Source organism: Piliocolobus tephrosceles, chromosome 10 (assembly GCF_002776525.5).
Source record: "Piliocolobus tephrosceles isolate RC106 chromosome 10, ASM277652v3, whole genome shotgun sequence".
Classification (NCBI taxonomy): Eukaryota; Metazoa; Chordata; class Mammalia; order Primates; family Cercopithecidae; genus Piliocolobus; species Piliocolobus tephrosceles.
The window spans coordinates 107400685-107420844 of record NC_045443.1 but is presented as its reverse complement, the minus strand read 5'-3'; the positions used below and the strand labels follow the sequence as shown (position 1 = coordinate 107420844).

General features: G+C 51.3%; 1 protein-coding gene across 1 annotated transcript in view; it reads left to right on the top strand.

The window, feature by feature from the left end:
* Positions 1-1839: 1839 nt before the first annotated feature.
* The window catches only part of TRPV4 (transient receptor potential cation channel subfamily V member 4), a 65505-nt gene continuing 47184 nt past the window's right edge, over positions 1840-20160 (top strand). The window contains exon 1 of the mRNA XM_026454624.1: positions 1840-1913. Within this exon, the coding sequence (XP_026310409.1) occupies positions 1840-1913 (74 nt within the window). The remainder of the gene's footprint in view (positions 1914-20160) is intronic.

Here is a 20160-nt window from a genome sequence, read left to right as displayed (position 1 = left end):
TTTGAAAAGGAGTTCTGCTCTGTTGCCCAGGCTAGAGTGCAGTGGTGTGATATCGGCTCACTGCAGCCTCCACTTCCTGGGTTCAAGCAATTCTCCTGCCTCAACCTCCTGAGTAGCTGGGATTACAGGTGCCTGCCAACACACCCAGCTACTTTTTGTGTGGTTTTTTTTTTTTTTTTTTTTTTTGAGACGGAGTCTTGCTCTGTCACCCAGGCTGGAGTGCAGTGGCCGGATCTCGGCTCACTGCAAGCTCTGCTTCCTGGGTTTACGCCATTCTCCTGCCTCAGCCTCCCGGGTAGCTGGGACTACAGGCGCCCGCCACCTCGCCCGGCTAGTTTTTTGTAGTTTTTAGTAGAGACGGGGTTTCACCGTGTTAGCCAGGATGGTCTTGATCTCCTGACCTCGTGATCCGCCCATCTCGGCCTCCCAAAGTGCTGGGATTACAGGCTTGAGCCACCGCGCCTGGCCCTTTTTGTGTTTTTAGTAAAGACGAGGTTTCACCGTGTTGGCCAGGCTGGTCTTGAACTCCTGACCTGCCTCGGCCTCCCAAAGTGTTGGGATTACAGGCGTAAGCCACCACATCCCACCCCAGCTAATCTTTAAAAAAATTTTTTGTATTGACTATGTTGTCCAGACTGGTCCATTTTTGTTTAAGCTGCCTTTACCCATTCCTGTATGAAAGCTAGGATAATTTTAGAGCCACTGAGATAAAATGCAGAAATAGAAATCACATAGTTTTCAAAACTAACTTTAGGATTAAGAGGAAGTATGTAGACAACTATACTTTGTTAAAGATTTATAGGAACAAGGAGATTTGGCTATTGTCACATGAGAGACCATTACCCAAGGACAAAGAAGTTTCACAACCTCCCCCTCAACCCTTGCTGGCACACAGATGTCTGCAGTTGGCCTCTTTCTTTCCCTGTTTACCTAACATACAAGACAAGGCCAAGCCCATATATACATATATTTTTTGAGATGGAATCTCACTCTGTTGCCCAGGCCAGAGTGCAGTGGCACCATCTCAGCTCACTGCAACCTCTGCCTCCCAGGTTCACGCTATTCTCCTGCCTCAGCCTCCTGAGTAACTGGTACTACAGACACGCACCACCACGCCCAGCTAATTTTTTTATTTTTAGTAGAGACGAGGTTTCACCACGTTGGCCAGGATGGTCTCGATCTCTTGACCTTGTGATCTGCCCACCTCGGCCTCCCAAAGTGCTGGTTGCAGGCATGAGCCACCGCGTCCGGCCCAAACCCATATAATTCTAAGAGAGCTCTTTAGAACATTTAGGCCATCTGGGTTTGCTGGCTCTCCGAAATAAAGTCGCTTTCCTTGTTCCAACTCCTGGCCTCTAGACTGAGTGGCTGTCATGCAGGGAGCGGAAGGAGTTTGAACTCGGTTACAACTTCACCTTTCAGAATTTAGTTACCTTATCTGTAACACACGGGTCTCGTGGTGAGGCTTCAATTAAATGTTACCATTTGTAAGGTAATTAGAACAATGTTTGGAGCATAGTAAGCTGCCTTCGTAGGTGTTCAGGTGTTCAATAAAACTGCAAGGATATATTTACTTGATGTGGGGCATACGCTGATGAGATCGAATGCTGGAGTCCTGGGTCTGCTGTCTATTAGGGAAGTAGACTTGGACAGCTCACTTCACTCCTCTCAGCCTCATTTTTCTCATCCATACAATGGGAATACCAACAATTTCTAGCTCACCGAGTCAACGAAGCGGCCCGGGCAGGCGCTTATCTGCGTAATCGTTCAATGTTGACCAAATTACCGTCGTTTGCAGGTTACATGGGGACACCACCCTTCAGTTTTGCTGGTTGGTGGATGGGTTGCCAGGTTCACGCCGGCTCCACAGCCCTGCGCCTGCGCATTGAGCGCCTGCAGCTCTCATGGGCCCGGTAGGCGGCGCTGTCCCCATTGTGCCGCAGCGGCAGAACTGGGAGGCCCTGCCTCCCCGCACCCCACCAGGCTCTGCGCCTCCCCGCACCCCACCAGGCTCCCGCCAGCTCCCAAAGTGGGTAGGACGGAGTGAGGGTAGGAGGGGCAGGAGAACTTGTCCTCCTACCGTGCTTGGGCTGTTTCCTAGGGGCTAAATGAGAAGCCTCACTTGAACACTGTTGGGAAAGTTTGCAGCTCCTCCGGCAGATGCCTTGGGGCCCTGAGTTCACACCTGCCTCAGTGTGAAGGTCATTAGGTAGGTCCTGTTATTTTCACTGCTACTACTGCCACCAGCACCACCACCACCTAACGATTCTTGGGTTCACGTCCAGGTTCTGACACTTTGTAATTCAGTGCCCAGGACAAGTCCGTTCCCCTCTCTGAGCTTCGGTTTCTGTATCTGTGAAATGGGACAGAAACATCTCTATCTTGCAGGATTACATTAAATAAGGTGTGTAAAATACCTAACACATAGAAGATATTCAATAACTGGATTGTGTTAATATTTTTATTAATTATGATGCTACAGCCTGCCAAAGGCTCCTGAAAGGACAGCTGGTTCTTAATGCAGTTAAACTGGAGCATTTTCACCTACTCCTTGTTCTTGTTTATTTGTTTGTTTGTTTGTTTGTTTTGGGACAGAGTCTTGCTCTCTCGCCCAGGCTGGAGTGCAGTGGCGCGATCTTGGCTTACTGCACCCTCTGCCTCCTGGGTTCAAGTGATTCTCATGTCGCAGCCTCCAGAGTAGCCGGGACTACAGGCATATGCCACCACGCCCAGCTAATTTTTGTACTTTTTTTTTTTAGTAGAGACGGGGTTTTACCATGTTGGCCAGGCTGGTCTTGAACTCCTGACTTCACATGATCCGCCCACCTCAGCCTCCCAAAGTATTGGGATTACAGGCGTGAGCTACCACTCCTGGCTTACTCCTTGTACTTGAAGATACAGTAGGGCCTTTCTCAACACATCAGAAAGGAAAACTCCAGAAAACATTGTGCATTCTCAACTCTCACTCTGCCTTGATCTGCTGTGTTACTCTGGGCAAGCCTCTTCTGTCCTCTGGGTCTCGTTTCATCTTTAAAATCGGGATTAGCAACCTAAATACACACTGATAGACAGTGGAGAAAGAAAGTGTGGTATATACACACACTGGAATACTATTTGGCCTTATGAAAGAATGAAATCATGTCATTTGCAGCCAACATGGCTGGCAGTGGAGGTCATTATGTTTAGTGAAATAAGGCAGGCACGGAAAGACAAATATTGCATGTTCTCACTCATTTGTGGGGGCTTAAAAAAAGATATCTTGGAGTTAGAGAATAGAATGATAGGCCGGGTGTGATGGCTCACGTGTGTAATCCCAGCACTTTGGGAGGCTGAGGTGGGTGGATCACTTGAGGTCAGGAGTTCGAGACCAGCCTGGCTAACATGGTGAAACCCTGTCTTTACTAAAAATATAAAAATTAGCTGGGTGTGGTGGTGCACACCTGCAATCTCAACTACTTGGGAGGCTGAGGCAGGAGAATCACTTGAACCCAAGAGGTGGAGGTTTTAGTGAGCCAAGATCGTGCCACTGCACTCCACCCTGGGGGACAGAGCTAGACTCCGTCTAAAAAAAAAAGTTTTTTTGAGACTCGAATGATAGATACCAGAGTCTGGGAAGGTTGTGATAGAGGGAGGGCTGGATGAAGAGAGGTTGGTTAATGGGTACAAACATATAGTTAGGTAGGAGAGATAAGCCCCAATAGTCCATAGCAGAGTAGCTACTACTATAGTTAGCAACAATGTGTTGTATATTTCTTTCTCTCCTTTTCTTTTTTTTTTTTTTTTGAAACCATGTCTGTCTCCATCACCCAGGATGGAGTGCAGTGACCCAATCTTAGCTCACTGCAACCTTCACCTCTCAGGCTCAAGCCATCCTCCTGCCTCACCTCCCAAGTAGCTGGGATTACAGGCATGCACCACCATGTCCCGTTAATTTTTGTTGTTGTTGTTGTAGTTGTTGGAGATAGTCTCGCTGTCTCACAGGCTGGAGAGCAGTAGCACGATCTTGGCTCACTACAACCTCTGCCTCCTGAATTCCAGTGATTCTCCTGCCTCAGCCTCCTGAGTAGCTAAGACTACAGGCATGCGCCACCATGCCCAGCTAATATTTTTGTATTTTCAGTAGAGATGGAGTTTCCCCATGTTAGCCAGGCTTGTCTCGAACTCCTGACCTCAAGTGATCCATCGCCTTGGCCTCCCAAAGTGCTGGGATTACAGTGAGCCACCGCGCGCGGCCCTAATTTTTGTATTTTTTTGTAGAGACGGAGGTTTCATCAGGTTGGCCAGGCTGGTCTCGAACTCCTAACCTCAAGTGATCTGCCCACCCCAGCCCAGCAAAGTGCTGGGATTATAGGCGGGAGCCACTGTGCCAGGCTTGTATATTTCAAAGTAGCTAGCAGGGAGGACTTGAAATGTTACCTACTCGTAGAAACGATAAATACGAGTGATGGATACCCCAAATACCCTGACCTGATCATAACACATTCTGTACATGTAACACTCACTTTGTACCCCATAAATATGTAAAATATTTTCTGTCAATAAAAAAATAAGTAAAAACAATGTACACTACTCTGGTGACAGGAACACTAAAATCTTAGACTTCACTGCTATACAATTCATCCATGTAACCAAAAACCACTTGTTCCCTAAAAGCTATTGAAAATATATATATATACACACACACACACATATATATATATAAATTTAAAATAAGTAAATAAAAATAAAGCAAAATTGGGATTAGATAGTTCAGAGTTCCTGCCCAACTCTGACAATCTATAATGGATACCTTTTTTTTTTTTTGAGACGGAGTTTCTCCCTTGTTGCCCAGGCTGGAGTGCAATGGTGCGATCTCAGCTCACCACAACCTCTGCCTCCCAGGTTCAAGCGATTCTCCTGCCTCAGCCTCCAGAGTAGCTGGGATTACAGGACTGCACCACCACGCCTGGCTAATTTTGTATTTTTAGTAGAGACAGGGTTTCTCCATGTTGGTCAGGCTGTTCTCCACCTCCCGACCTCAAGTGATCCGCCTGCCTTGGCCTCCCAAAGTGCTGGGATTATAGGCGTGAGCCACTGCGCCCAGTCAATGGATACCTTTTACCACTGTATCCAGCTCCTGGCTTGTATTTGTAAGTCCAGTGAAATCTACGCTCTGCTTCTGACAAGGAATGGGGCCACAAATGCAAATACACTTAGCACAGCACCTCCTGCCAGAGGGTGCTGGATAAAGGGCAGCTGTGAAGATAATGAACCCTTAATCAGTCCTTGATCTGACCCAGATAAGATTGTCTGGAAAGGATAGTCATTCAACCCCTGTTTGCTGAGCACTTACTATGTTCAAGGCTCTGAACGTGGCTCAGGGGATCTTGCAAGAAGACAGATAAGGTCTCTCTCTCCTCTCTCTCCCTCTCTCTCTCTTTTTTTTTTTTTTATTTTCAGACAGAGTCTCGCTCTGTTGCTCAGGCTGGAGTGCAGTGGCGTGATCTCAGCTCACTGCAACTTCCGCCTCCCAGGTTAAAGCGATTCTCCTATCTCAGCCCCCCGAGTAGCTGGGATTACAGGTGCGCACCAGCATGCCCGGCTAATTTTTGTATTTTTAGTAGAGATGGGGTTTCACCATGTTGGTCAGGCTGGTCTCGAACTCCTGACCTCAGGTGATCCACCCGCCTCATCCTCCCAAGGTGCTGGGATGACAGTTGCCTGGCCGACAGGTAAGGTCTCTACTCCCCAGGGGTACAACAAGGTCCAGTGCACAGTGAATCCAGAGAGGGAAATGAGCAATGGAGGACAGCCAAAGGGGTCCTGTGATGGAAGTGACTATAAGACCCCTGATTTAGACTGGAGTCTGGGTGAACAGTGCTCTCTGGGGAGGTGACATTTGAGCTGGGATCTGAAGGGGCATAGCTAGTGCAAAGGCCCCGGGGCAGGAGAGAAAGCAACATGCACCAAGGACGGAGAGGGGCCAAGGTGGCCAGAGCCTGGAGAATAAGAGAGGATGGCAGTGGGGGATGAAACCTACAGGTGCTGAGGCCAGCGTGAGTGTGGTTTTTGGTCTAAGAACAGGGGAAGTCATAGCCCCTGTGAGTAGGGGGCGACAGAGCCAGTTTACAGGTTGCGAGCCGTTAGCCAGGATCTATTTCTAGGGGTCCCTTTGCGGGACTCAGAAGAGAGGCTGTCTCCTCCCCTGCCCCAATCCAACCTCTGCTCCTTCCTGGCTGGGTAAAGTGAGACTTCCTCACACAAAGTGTGCTTTACTTTGTTGGGGGCATGGGGTAGGGAGGGTGTCCCAGGCCTCTGAAAGTCATGATCCTCCCTCACCCCCTCACAATTCCACTCCCTGTTCTAGGACCTCCATGGACTCCCAGTTGTCCACGCAGGGACCCCCGCTGAGAAGTCCTGAATCAGCCTGCTTTCCCTGGGACCAAGGCCTGGACACTCCCGCCCCTGCCTGTGCCATGGCCTTCAGATGGAGACTATCTTTGAAGTGCCTGTGGCCAGCTGTGACTGGCCCTCCCCACAGGCCACCACGCCCGGCTGCCCAGAGGAATGGAATCACAGCCAGTGGCTGGGCGGCTGAGAGTGGCTGTGCCCATGGCAACGGTCATCTGAGATGAGCTTCCTCCCCACCTGGCCTCAGGTTTCTGGCCCAGAGAGAATTCCAGAAGAGCCTCATTGAAAGTCCCTGGCAGGGTGGGGCCCCCGCTGTCTGGGATAAAAGCTGGCTATTCTTGGGACCAGGGTGGACAGAGCCACTGATTGTCTGCAGCCTCTTTCTGTCCAGTCTCTGTGGCTTCTTGGTAAATGGGGGGAGATGTGATTTCATGGGGAAACTGGGAGACTCCTCCCTGCTGTGTGGCCCTGGGGAAGTTCCTTCACCTCTCTGGGCGTGCTTCCTCTCATGCAGCTGGACAGAGCTCATGAAGGTAGAGTCCTACACAGTGCCTCTGGCACACAGCAAGCAGTGCATAAATGCATGCATGTTAGCCCTGGTGCTTCCCCTACCCTTTTCTCCCTAGTTTCCTTTGTTTTTCCTTCTTTTTGTCATGATTTGAGCGCATCTGTGGCATTCACTGGGGAAAGAGCAAAGAAGGCCGACCAGAATCTCTCTCCATGTCTCCTACCCCACCCCTACTCCCTGATCTCATCCTAGGGGGTGTGAACAGAGACCCCCTCGGTGGTGAGGGGCCTGAGGCACACAGGACAGTGGGAAGCGGTTGCTTAGTGGCTGAAAGGTGCAGTTGGAATTCAGACAATCCTGGATTTGAATCCTGATGGCACCATCGGCAGGTATCTATCTTCTCGGGCAAATGGCTTTCACTGTGTGGAGCCTCAGTTTGTTGGTCTGCAAAAGGTAGGGGAGAAGACCCGCCCACAGGAGGGGTGGATGAGATGAAGATGATGGGGAGGAGGGAAAAGGGGCTGAGAGGCTGGGATTTGCAGGATTCCAAGCCCACGTGGTGGCCTTGGCTATATCTATACCTCAGAGACCACTCCAGGCCCCCAGACACCCAGACATTAACTCTTGGCCTAAACCAACCACCAGCTGGGCAAAGGGGAGGGGCAGGGTTGAAGAGGGGACACGGAATGAAGGAAGGGAGAGAGCAGGGGAGGACAGCAGGGAGTGTGGGGAAGGAGAGGAAAGAAGTTTCTGCCTGGGGAGTGAGGAGGAGAGCTATGCTTGCTGTCTTTGGGACTCAGTAGTTCCCATTCGTAAAATGGGCACAATCAAATGGGGAAACTGATGCCCACTTCACAGGGTTGCTGGGAAGGAAGACGTGAAGGAACATATGGGAGAGCACTGGGTAAAGCTGGAAGCGCGTGGGTGGGAGGGCACGTGAAGTTAGTCTTGGAGGAGTCGGGGCCACATTGTGGGACTATTTATTGAACAGTTACTATGTTCCTGTACTGCCCAGCCCTCACAAGCCCCATTGTGTTTAATCCCTACAACCTGAAGAGGCAGGGGAGGTTACTGCTCTCATTTTACAGATGAGAGAAGCAAGGCTCAGAGAGGCAGAGTCACCTGCCCGAGCTCACAGCTTGGAAGTATGATAGAGCCACACCCAATCCTTTTGATCCTAGAGATCATGTCTTCTCCTTCTCCTTCTCCTCCTTCTTTTTGTAGAAGTGGGTTCTCACTATGTTGCCCACGCTGGTCTTGAGCTCCTGGCCTCAAGCGTTCCTCTTGCCTCAGCCTCCGAAAGTGCTGGGATGACAGTACATGAGCCACTGTACCTGGCTGTCTTCTTTTTTTAAAAAGAAAATTTCACAACAGCTTTATTAAGATGGTCATATACCATACAATTCACCCACTTAAAGTATACTCTTCAATGGTTTTTATTTTATTTATTTACTTAATTTAAAAATTTTTTTGAGTCTCACTGTTGCCTAGTGGCTGCCTCTGCCTCCCAGGTTCAAGCGATTCTTGTGCCTCAGCCTCCTGAGTAGCTGGGATTACAGGCACGCATTACCATGCCCGGCTAATTTTTGTATTTTTAGTAGATACGGGGTTTCACCATGTTAGCCAGGCTGGTCTGGAACTCCTGACCTGGTGATCCTCCCACCTTGGCCTCCCAAAGTGCTGCAATTACAGGCATGAGCCACCATGCCCGGTCTTCAGTGGTTTTTAGTATAGTCATACATATGAGCAACCATCACCAGTCAATTTTAGAATATTTGCGTCATCCTGTTTGGCTGGGTGTGGTGGTATGCGCCTGTAGTCCCAGCTACTCAGGAGGCAGAGGTGAGAGAATGTTTGAACCCAGGAGTTAGAGGGCGCAGTGAGCTGTGGTTGCGCTTCTGCACGCCAGCCTGTGCGACAGAAAAAGAAAAAGCCCATAGCCTTTAGCCATTACCCTTGGCCCCCCAAATCCTCCCTTCCCCCCAGCCCCTGACAACCGCTGATCTCCTTTCTATTTCTATAGATTTGCCTCTTCTGACCATTTCATATAAATGGAATTATGGAATATGCGGCCTTTGTGTCTGGCCACTTAGCATCCTGTTTCCAAGGTCCATCCATGTTGTTGCATGACTCAGTACACCATTCATTTTATTGCCAAATAGTATTCCATTGTGTTTGTTTATCCATTGAGAATTTGAGTCATTTTCTTTTTTTTTGGCTATTATGAATAATGCTGCTATGAACATTCAAGTTTTTCTATGGACGTAAGTTTTCATTTCTCTTGATTATGTTCCTGGGGTGGAATTACTGGGTCATATGGGAACCCTAGAAATTTTTTTTTTATTTTTTTGGGACAGGATCTCACTCTGTTGCCGAAGCTGGAGTGCAGTGGCACAATCTCAGCTCACTGCAGCCTCTGCCTCCTGGGCTCAAGCAATTCTTGTGCCTCAACCACCTGAGTAGCTGGGATTACAGGTGCCTGCCATCACGCCCAACTAATTTTTGTACTTTTTGTTAGGGGTTTCACCATATTGGCCAGGCTGGCCTCGAACTCCTAGCCTCAAGCGATCCACCCGCCTTGACCTCCCAAAATGTTGGGATTACAGGCAGGAACCACCATGCCCGGCAGTAACTCTAGATTTAATATTTGGAGGAACTGCCAGATTGTTTTGCAGAGCAGCCACCCCATTACACATTCCCACCAGCAGTGCGCGAGGATTCCAGCTTCTCCACTTCCTCACCCACACTTATGGTCTGTCTTTTTGAGATCATATCTATATATATATATTTTTTTCTAGACAGGGTCTCGCTTTGTTGCCCAGGCTGGAGTGCAGCTGCCCAAACACAGCTCACTGCAAGCTCGACCTCTGGGGCTCAAGTCATTCTCCTGCCGCAGCCTCCCCAAATGCTATGATTACAGGTGTGTGCTGCCACGCCTGGCCAAGAAAATATTCCTGCTGGTCATGCTACACTGTAGAGTCTGCTGGGCTTGGGTTCAAGTCTTACCAGCTGTGGGATCTCAGACAAGTGGCCTCTTTGTGTCATTATCTATAAAATGGCAGAAGAATTCCTCCTTTCCAGGCTGTCAAAAGATGAACTGAGTTGGTGGCAGGATCAGGACTATGCCAACTGTAAAGTGAGGTGCATGTGTCTTGTTTTTATAACTGGGTACCCTGGGTATAAAGTCCCTGAGATCCTGACCTGTCTGGCTCACCAGTCTCTCCCCAGTGTCTGGCACTGGACCTGGCATACAGTAAGCACTTGGTAAATGCAGACCCTTGGCTGCTGCCCAGGAACCTTTCTTTTTTTTTTTTTTTGAGACGGAGTCTTGCTCTATCGCCCAGGCTGGAGTGCAGTGGCCGGATCTCCACTTACTGCAAGCTCCACCTCCCGGGTTTACGCCATTCTCCTGCCTCGGCCTCCTGAGTAGCTGGGACCACAGGCACCCGCCACCTCGCCCGGCCAGTTTTTTGTATTTTTTAGTAGAGACGGGGTTTCACCGGGTTAGCCAGGATGGTCTCGATCTCCTGACCTAGTGATCCGCCCGTCTCGGCCTCCCAAAGTGCTGGGATCCAGGAACCTTTCTTAGGGGATGTAGCTGAGTCCACCTGGGGCAGTCCAGGAGCTGCGTGGAGAGCAAGGCTGCTCTGTGGAGAGCAGCCCCACCTGTGGCTGCCACGTGACTCACAGCCAATGCTAAGGGCCTTGAAAGTTTTTCCTTCCCTAAGAGGAAAAGTTCTTTCTGGCCAGGCACAGTGGCTCACGCCTGTAATCCCAGCGTTTTGAGAGGCCAGGTTATAAGGATCACTTGAACACAGGAGTTTGAGACCAGCTTGGGCAGCATAGCAAGACCCCACCTCTACATAAAATAAAATTTAAAACACCAGGCTTGGTGATATGCACCTATAGTCCCAGCTATTCAGGAGGCTGAGGCGGGAGGATCGCTTGAACCTAGGAATTTGAGGCTGCAGTGAGCTATGATCAGGCAACTGCACTATAGCCTGGGCTACAGAGCAATACCCTGTCTCTCTCTAAAAAGAAAAAAAATAAAAATTAAACTTAAAAAGTACATTCATATTGTTGTGTGACCATCGTCGCCATCATTCATCTCCAGAATTCTTTGCATCTTGCAAAACTGAAACCCTATGCCCAAAAAACAGCAATCTCCCATTCTCCTCTCCCCCAGCTCCATCAAGCAGGATTTTTATTTATTTATTTATTTATTTTTGAGATGGAGTCTCTCTCTGTTGCCCAGGCTGGAGTGCAGTGGCGTGATCTCGGCTCACTGCAACCTCCCTCTTCCAGGTTCAAGCAATTCTTCTGTCTCAGCCTCCCAAGTAGCTGGATTACAGGTGCCCCCAACCACGCCCAGCTAATTTTTGTATTTTTAGTGGAGACAGGGTTTCACCATATTGGCCAGGCTGGTCTCGAACTCCTGACCTCAGGCGATCTGCCCACCTCAGCATCCCAAAGTGCTGGGATAACAGGCATGAGCCACTTCGTCTGACCCATCAACCAGTATTTTTAAAGCACCTACTAAGTGCCAGGTGCTAGACCTGTGGTCATGAACATGTTCCCTTGCTTCATGGGCACTGGTACCCATTTTTTAGGTGAGGAAACTGAGGCACAGAGAGAGAGGGAGCCCACAGCTCCCACCACAGCTCCTTCTCCCATCAGCGGCAGGGCAGGATTTGAACCCTGGTGTCTGGTGCAGAGGCCAAGCTCCAGCTGCTTAGCCCAAGATGAGTCACTTCCTTGCATGGGGCCCTCAGTTGTCCCATCTATGAAATGGGGATCAGGAAAGAGTTGGGTTAGCGATGCTGATGCTGAGGACTCAGGCCTCTTCCCTCTGAGCTTAGAGAAGAGCAGGTCACCATCCCCGGCCCCATCTCCTCCAGTTCCAGTCCCCAACATCAGCCTCCTTGTGGCTGGAATCACCCTTGCCATTTTCTTTGAAATCAAGACAGGCCTTTCTGCAGAAATGGGTCCCAGACTCACTCCTCTACCCTCAACCTGGCCCGCCCCAATCCCAGCCCAGAGGGTCTGCAGCAGATAGCTGTCAGTCAGGGAGGTGTGAGGGGCCCTATGTCTACCTTCCTCTCCACTGCCAGACATCTGCCTGTTTACTCCGGACCCTCAGAGTAAAGACCACCCCAACCCCCACCATGGAAGGAGCAGCTTTTGGAGAGGCCACACTCCTCTCCAAGCTGCAGTTTCCCATTGCAAAGTGGGTACAGCAAACCCTACCTCACAGCCTATTGCAAGAAAAGTTTACTTGGCAACACTTCTCCCTCTCACCCCCTACGCTTCTGTGCTCAGTGAGTTAATTATTAGGGTTTGTTTCTTTGTAAATGTTTCACACTGGAGGTGAACACATCAATCGTATTCAGGGGTACACACACACACACACACACACACACACACACTTTCTCTCTCTCTCTCTTTCCCTTTCTCCAGCAATTCTAAAATTTCACTTTCCAGCTGTTGGACCTCAGGGGAGATACTGCTATTTTCAAGCTGAGGAGGAAGGATCTACCCCACAGTCCCCGAGTCAGCTCAATTTAGTGAAAACACTAATGATGAAAATGGCATGGCTCTGGCCCAGGCGCAGTGTCTCACACCTGTAATCCCAGCACTTTGGGAGGCCGAAGTGGGAGGATCACCTGAGGTCAGGAGTTCGAGGCCAGGCTGGCCAACATGGTGAAACCCTGTCTCTACTAAAAATACAAAAAATTAGCCTGGCATGGTGGCGCATGCCTGTAATCCCAGCCCCCAGGAGGCTGAGGCAGGATAATCGCTTGAACTCAGGAGGCAGAGGTTGCAGTGAGCCAAGATCGCGCCACTGCACTCCAGCCTGGGCGACACAGTGAGACTCTGTCTCACAGAAAAAAAAAACAACCAAAGGGCTCTGCGCAACCGGGATACTCCCAGCATCTTCACCGTGACTGTGAGGCGAGGACTTTTGTATGCCCCACTCTGCAGGGGGATGTAGAGGCACTGAGGCACAAAGGTGAAGGGACTTGCGTAGGGCTGCTGGGTTAGGGAGTCACAGAGCCAAGCTGTGGGCCCACTAGGCTTTCCAACCACCCTGGAGGAAGTGAGCTGCCCATCCTGTGGAGGTATTCAAGTGGACTCAGTGCTGGGTAGAGGATATGGCTATGTGTTGGGGCCCATCTTTGTTATCTGACCAAAAATACATGGATGGGTGTGGTGGTTCATGCCTGTAGTCTCAGTGCTTTGCGAGATTGAAGTGGGAGGATCACTTGAGGCCAGGAGTTTGAGACCAGCCTGCACAACATAGTGAGACCCCTCCCCTCCCCCACCCACTTCTACAAAAAAATAAAAATTAGTGGGATGTGGTGGCCCATGCCTGTACTCCCAGCTGCTCAGGAGGCTGAGGTGGGAGGATCACTTGAGGCCAGGAGTTCGAAGCTGTAGTGAGCCATGATCGTACCACTGCATTCCAACCTGGGTGACAAAGAGAGAACATGTGTCAAAAATAATAATAATAATAATAAATAAACAAAAATACATTGAGCCAGGCACGGTGACTCACACCTGCAATCCCAGCACTTTGGGAGGCGGAGGCAGGTAGATCGCTTGAGCCCTGGAGTTTGAGACCAGCCTAGGCAACATAGTGGGACCCTATCTCTGCAAAAAATTTAAATAAAATTAGCCAAGCGTGGTAGTGGGCGCCTGTGGTCCCAGTTACTAGGGAGGCTGATACGGGAGGATTGCTTGAACTCTGGTGGTTGAGGCTGAAGTGATTCATGAGCACACCACCGCACTCCAGCCTGGGCAACAGAGTGATACCCTGTCTCAAAAATAACAGCAACAAAACATATTGATTGCCTACTCCGAGGCAGGCTTCGCTGTAAGCACTGGGTGAAGACCAAGGAGAGCAGCTCACATTTATTTATCCCTGAACCATCTCTATGGGCCATATCCGAGGGTAGGGACCTCCGGCAACTCCTTGGAGGGAATTGTCTGCTGAATGAATGAATAAATGAGCAAACACGTGTAGGAATAGGCCGGGACGCCCATGAGCAGACTAGGACACAGACCCAGGGCGGCCCGAAATCACAGAGCAAGATCGAATCGGAGCCGATTCCACCCAGAGCCCTCTCCAACGACCGTCGGCCGCTCTATCCGGGGATCGCGACACCCATTTTCCAGGCGAGGAAACTGAGGCCCTGACCCCGCACCTCCCCCGCAGGGGGGCCCTCGCCGGGCAGACGGGGTGCGAGCAGGGGCCGCCCCTTCCAGGGCCTGCGCTCGGCGGGGTCCGCGGGCCGGCAGGTGGGCGGGGAGCAGGCCGGGGGCGGCGCGCGGCTGGAATCTGAGCCGGCGGAGGAGGGACCGGCGGGCGGACGGGCGCCGGGCGGGCCGGCCGGGATTCAGGAAACGCGGAGCTCCCGGCCGCCGGCGCCCAGCCGTCCCGGAGGTGAGTGGGGCCCGGGCCCGGGAGGGGCGGCCCAGCCGAGGTCCCCTTGCGCCCCTGGGGACATCTCCGTGGCCCGTCCGTCTCCGGGGGGTCCCGAGGCTCCAAAGTGCGGGCCGGGGACGCGGGAAGCGGGAGGCGGGAGGCGCTAGGTTCCGTAGGCGCCAGCCTCTCCGCTAAGTGCCCTTGGGCAGGACAACGGCTCTTTGGGCCTCGGTTTTATCACCTGTGAAATGGGCACCAACGTGGGGCCTGAGGTAGCAGATCTGGGGGGAGGGCGGTCCGGTTCCCTGAGACCCCAAGCCAGGGAACCAAAGGCCCGGAGCCCTGCAGCCCACCTTAGGAGACTTGGAAGAGGGATTTCGGAGGACCCAAGGTTTGCCCTTGGCCTCTGAGCATGTCGGATGGAATTTGGAGTCTGGAACTTCCAAAGGCTTCTTCTTGGTTACTGAGTCCCAGAGAGAGACGGCTCTTTCCTCCAAGAGGCATGAAAATCTTTAACCTCTAGTTCTGCCCTGGACTCTCAGGACGTCCCGGGGGCGGGTGGCGGGGGTGGGGGTGGGGCGGGGAGAGAGAGGCTCCCACACTCCCCACTGGCCTGGAAACACCAGCCACAGACACATTCATCGAGCCACCGCCGGCCCCAGCTGTTCCCTCTGTCTGTCCTCTCTGTTATGCAGATGGGGAAACTGAGGCTTAGGTCGGGGATCTAGACAATTGGGATTTAAACCCAGGGGCTGTCCAGCCCCAAAGCCGTTCCCACCACACCAGGTGTCCTGTCCTAGGGCCAGCTGTGCACACAGGGCCTGGTGCCCACGGAGTGTTTGGGAAGTGGCAGGGCAGAGGTGGGTCCTGTGGCTTTTCTGTCTCAGCTTCTAAAACAAGGGCCTCTGCTGGGGGCAGGGGGCCCGTGAACCCCTGAAATGCTAGGCAGATACTCTGTGGGAGCTTTGTTCTGGGATGCCAAGAACTGCTTGAGGATTTAAGCTTTGCCACTTTGGCTTCAGAGCAAGGGCAGAGGGTAACTTGGGGCTGGCTCCTGAGGAGGGTGACGAGGTAACTTGGGGCAGCATGGGTAGAAAGGTCAGGCCTGGGTCATTTGCGAGGCTGAATGGGTCTGTGTGGGGCCCAGGGTGTGCTCTGCAGTACCCTGCTATGTGCCCTTGGCCTAGTCCCCTAGCTGTCTGAGCCTCTGTGTTCTCTCCTCTGTAATACTGGGGTGCCTGAGGGCAAGCCCCCAGGGCTGTCATGAGGACCGATGACCTTCCAGGAACCTGGCACAGTCACTGTTGGCTGCCATCATTGTTTTACCAGTTGTTGTTGCCCCAAACATTTTCTTAACAAAGAGGGTGGAAAAGTCAATTGGCCATTTCCACATTTCTCTAGTTCATTCTGTTTGAAGAACGACAGGAACCAGAAAGCCTGGACACCCACCTTGATTGGTGAATTGCAGGGGGAAAGGGTCCCAGACACAAATGACAAATGGCCGTCATAGTTCAGGGCGGTTCACTTTGTAAGACCAAGGGCTATTTTGAAATGGAGGTAACCAGGGAATGGGTGTCTGAACAAAAAGGGTGTGATGCCCCCAGGAGGGATGTTTCACGTAAGCTCCTGTGAGGATGGCTGGGATTCCCCAGGTGAAACCCAGACACTTTATATCTGGGGAAGGGGCTGTGGAGGTTCCTCCTGCCTCATCCAGTGCCAGCCGGGCCTCTGCCACGTACTCCCTCCTCCAGCAAATGCTCTCTGCAAGCTCACCCATGCCAGCTCTGGACTGGACACTGGAGCACTGAGATGCTTCGAATCCCAGCCTCACTCTAGCCTGAGGGGTGTGAAGGGAAGAAGGATTTTCCCTTGTGGCCCCGGGGAGGAGCTCCCACACCTGACTTGTGGGCATCTAGCAAGGTGTGCATGGGTGGCCAACGCTTAGTAAATGTATGCTGTGGAATGGATGGGGTCAGGGGAGAATGCTGTAGGGTAGGAGGACTGGCCCAGGAAGGACCCATGAGGACTTGGTCAAGGTAGTGTGTGAACCGCACCTTGAAGAATAAACGCAGAAGTAGAGGAAAGGGTATTCAGGCAAAGAGAATGGCACTAGTAGAGACATGACTTTTACCTCTTACCAGGTGGCTACACCTGGAGTTTATAGAGCAGAGAAATCCTTCTGTTTGTCTGGAGTTTGTGACGTGACTGGAAAGGGTGAGGGATCAGACAGGCAGGGGTAAGTCAGACCCAGAGGCCCAGAAGTCCCGCCTGGGAGTGACATGGTTGTTTGTGTGTTCTAGAAAGGTCCCTTTGGCTGCAGAGTGGGAAAGATTGGAGGAGCTCAGAGAGGCCGGCCCCAAGGCTGGGGAAGTCATCCAAGCTCCGAGTGGAGAGGGGCAGCTGGAAGGAGATGTAGGAGGGAAGGAAACACACAAGACTGAGCCTCATGTGCCTGGCACATAGTAGGTGCTCAGTCAGTATCTATGGCATGGTTGTCTGAACAAATACTTTTGAGTTGGTCAAAGCCCTCTGAGTTCCTTCCTCTGTTCCTAGGGGGATGGGGTCCACATGAAGTGGGTATCTGTCCCCCATGCAGGCCCTTGACCCTGCTGTCTGCCTCAGTTTCCCCATTTGACTTTGGGAAAGACACTCCAGTCCATTCTCTAAATTATAGGGACCCAGGTAACAGCTCCTCTTGTCACAGATAGAGTCTGGGGAGTCGAGAAAACATTTATTTATGCCAGTGGGCCCTCTGGAATGCTCTGCATCACCAATTTGGAGCAGAATTCACCTGTTAAAGATTAATTCAGATCTCTTGAGATAACTCGTGGGCTTAGGCCCTGTGGCTGCTGTTCTGAACTCTGGGTATAAGGTTCTGTCTGGCTTTAGCCAACCCTGCATTGCATTAACAATTATTATGATGGTAGCAAGCCTTTATTGAGCACTTACTGTGTGCCAAGCACTGAGTCAAGCACTCAGCATATTTGGATACAAAACTATTTTCGTCCCCATTTTTCAGAGGGCGGAATGAGGTCTGGAGGGTGAAGTCACTTGCCTAGGTTCTCTCAGCTGAGAAGGGGCAGAGCTGGGACCCGAATCCCATTTGTCCGATTGCAAATCCATTCCTTCACCTGTAAGGTGGCCCATCCCCATTTGTCTGGACCCTCCCTGGGGTGCCTGGGGTCATGGGGGAGCTACCAGAGATAGGAACCTGAATTGGCCAGGTGCAGTGGCATACACCCATAATCCCAACACTTTGGGAGACCGAGGTGGGTGGACTGGTCAAGCCCGGGAGTTCGGGACCAGCCGGGCAACATGTTGAAATCCCGTCTCTAGAAAAAATACAAAAATTAGCCGAACATGGTAGCATGCACCTGTAGTGCCAGCTACTTGAGAGGCTGAGGTGGGAGGATCGCTTAAGCCCAGGAGTCAGAGGTTGCAGTGAACTGCGATTGCACCACTGCACTCCAGAGCGAGAGATCCTTTCTCAAAACAAAGAACCTGAATTGCACAGACAGGCCTGGGCTTAAACTGCATCCGCATGTTTGAGACAAGCCTGCTGTTCCCCCCGGAGGAGCTTGGGGAAGCCACCTGGCCTCTCTGGGCTTCCATTTCTTCCTCTGTCAAAGGGACTCTCGTCCCACTTTGCAGGGATGATCCAAGGCAGCTGGATGGGGCTCTGAAGCACAGCTCTTCTGCCTCAGACTGTGTCGGCTCCCCTCGTCCCCAGGCCCATTCCAGGGCATGTTTTCTTCCAGCTCATCCCCCGGACATCCTCAGAGAGCCCCTCCATGCCAGGTGGGTGGGTGGAAGGTATTGGGGGCAAAGCTAGGCTTGCATTTGGGCAAATAATGATATGTTTTCAGCAATGAAATATTTATGAGCATGGACTGAGCGCCAGGAGCTGTCAACTTTTTTTACTTTCTTGATTTAATGCTTAAAAACTAGGGCTGGTGCCCAGCTGCCCAGGTTCAAATCCCAGCTTCCAATAAGTTCTGTTATTCCTTTGGCCTCAGTTTCCTCATCTGGGCAAAGGGGATAAGGTAATGCCTGCCTTGCTGGGAGGTTGTGGACAGTCTTCAGCACAACCTCTAGTATTTAGTTTAAAACTAGCATCTATTGCCTGATGTTTACTTTTTATTTTAATTTATTATTTTTAGAGACAGGGTCTCAGTCTGTTGCCCAGGCTGGAATGCAGTGGTGTGATCATAGCTCACAGCAGCCTCGAACTCCTGGGCTCAAGTGATCCTCCTACCTCAGTCTCCCAAGTAGTTGGGACACACCCAGCTAATTAAATTTTTTTTTTCAGAGACAGGGGTCTCACTATGTTGCCCAGGCTGGTCTCAAATTCCAGAGCTCGAGTGATCCTCCTGCCTTGGCCTCCAAAGTGCTCAGATTACAGGCCTGAGGGCTGATGTGCATTTTGATGGTGTCACAGCTTCCCCACTGCGGGGGGTGGGCAAGGGCAGGAATGCCAAGCCCCATTCTACAGCTGAGGAAACCCAGACTCAGAGAGGAAGCAGTTTACTTAGGGATGCCCAGCTGGCTCATGACAGAACTGGAGCTGGAAGCCAGATCTGAGTGACACTGGTGTCCTTGGGTCCATGAAAAGCCCAGTGGTCAGCTTAGCTTCTTGCCTGGAAAGCTATGGTAGGCTCATCCATCTTGGCATCTGAGCCACCTCAGCTAACCTCCCACCTCTGCCAGTTGCTGCTCTGTGACCTCGGGAAGTGGCTTAACCTCTCTGTTCCTGGGCTTTGCTGAGGTCAGAGCTCTGCCAACTTGAGGAAGGATTTGGGTTATTCTGGCTGCCGCTCTTGTCCTGGCCTGGGTTCCTTCTGCCTTGGGTGCCATTGGATCCCATGAGCTGGCACCCCAGTGGCTGGACAGGAATGAGGAAGGGACAGGGCCTCACTTTCAATGTGACTCTGACTTCCTTCCCACCCTTGGCCCCTTCCTGACCATTGGTTCCCTCTTTTTGCCCTGAGCCCTGGCCACTGCTGGCGGTGTGACTCCAAGGAGGTCACATCACCTCTCTGAGCATGTGTCCTCATCGGCGAGGGAGGATCACACGAGACCACGCCAGGCGCACAGGAAGCCCTTGCAGGTCTCCAGATGAGGTCAGGGTGTGGGAAGGCCACAGAAGGAGGTGGGGGCTCAAGGGACAGACGGTCGGGCCATTGACCAAACAGGACTCTCCTTCTATTTCTTTGGTTAGTGAGTAACAGCTGCCGCTCCTGTCCACCCACCCTGCCCCTTGCACAAAGAGCTCCTCAGTCTCACCGGGCGCCCGTTTTCCCCCGAGGGTGGAGTGGCCTGGGTTCCACCCGCTTGACCGAGTGGGCTGGCCAGCTTCTGGGACCGTTCCCTCTGTGTGTGTGTGTGTATTGATGTGCATGTGCATGTGTATGTATGTCGATGTGTGTATATGTGTATATGTATGTGTATGTGTGTACATGTATGTGTATGTGTGTACATGTATAGGTGTGCATGTATGTCTATGTGCATGTGTGTGCATATGTGTATGTATATACGTGTGTATGTGTATATGTGAATGTGTGTGCATGTGTGCATGTATGTGTGTTTGTGTATATATGTATGTGTGTATTGTATGTATGTGTATATGTGTATTGTGTGTATGTGTATATGTGTATTGTGTGTATGTGTATATGTGTGTAATGTGCGTATGTATGTGTGTGTATTGTATGTGTATGTATGCGTATATGTGTGTAATGTATGTATGTGTGTATTGTATGTATGTATGTGTATGTGTATTGTGTGTGTGTGTAGTGTATGTGTATATGTGTGTAATGTGTGTATGTGTGTGTATTTTGTG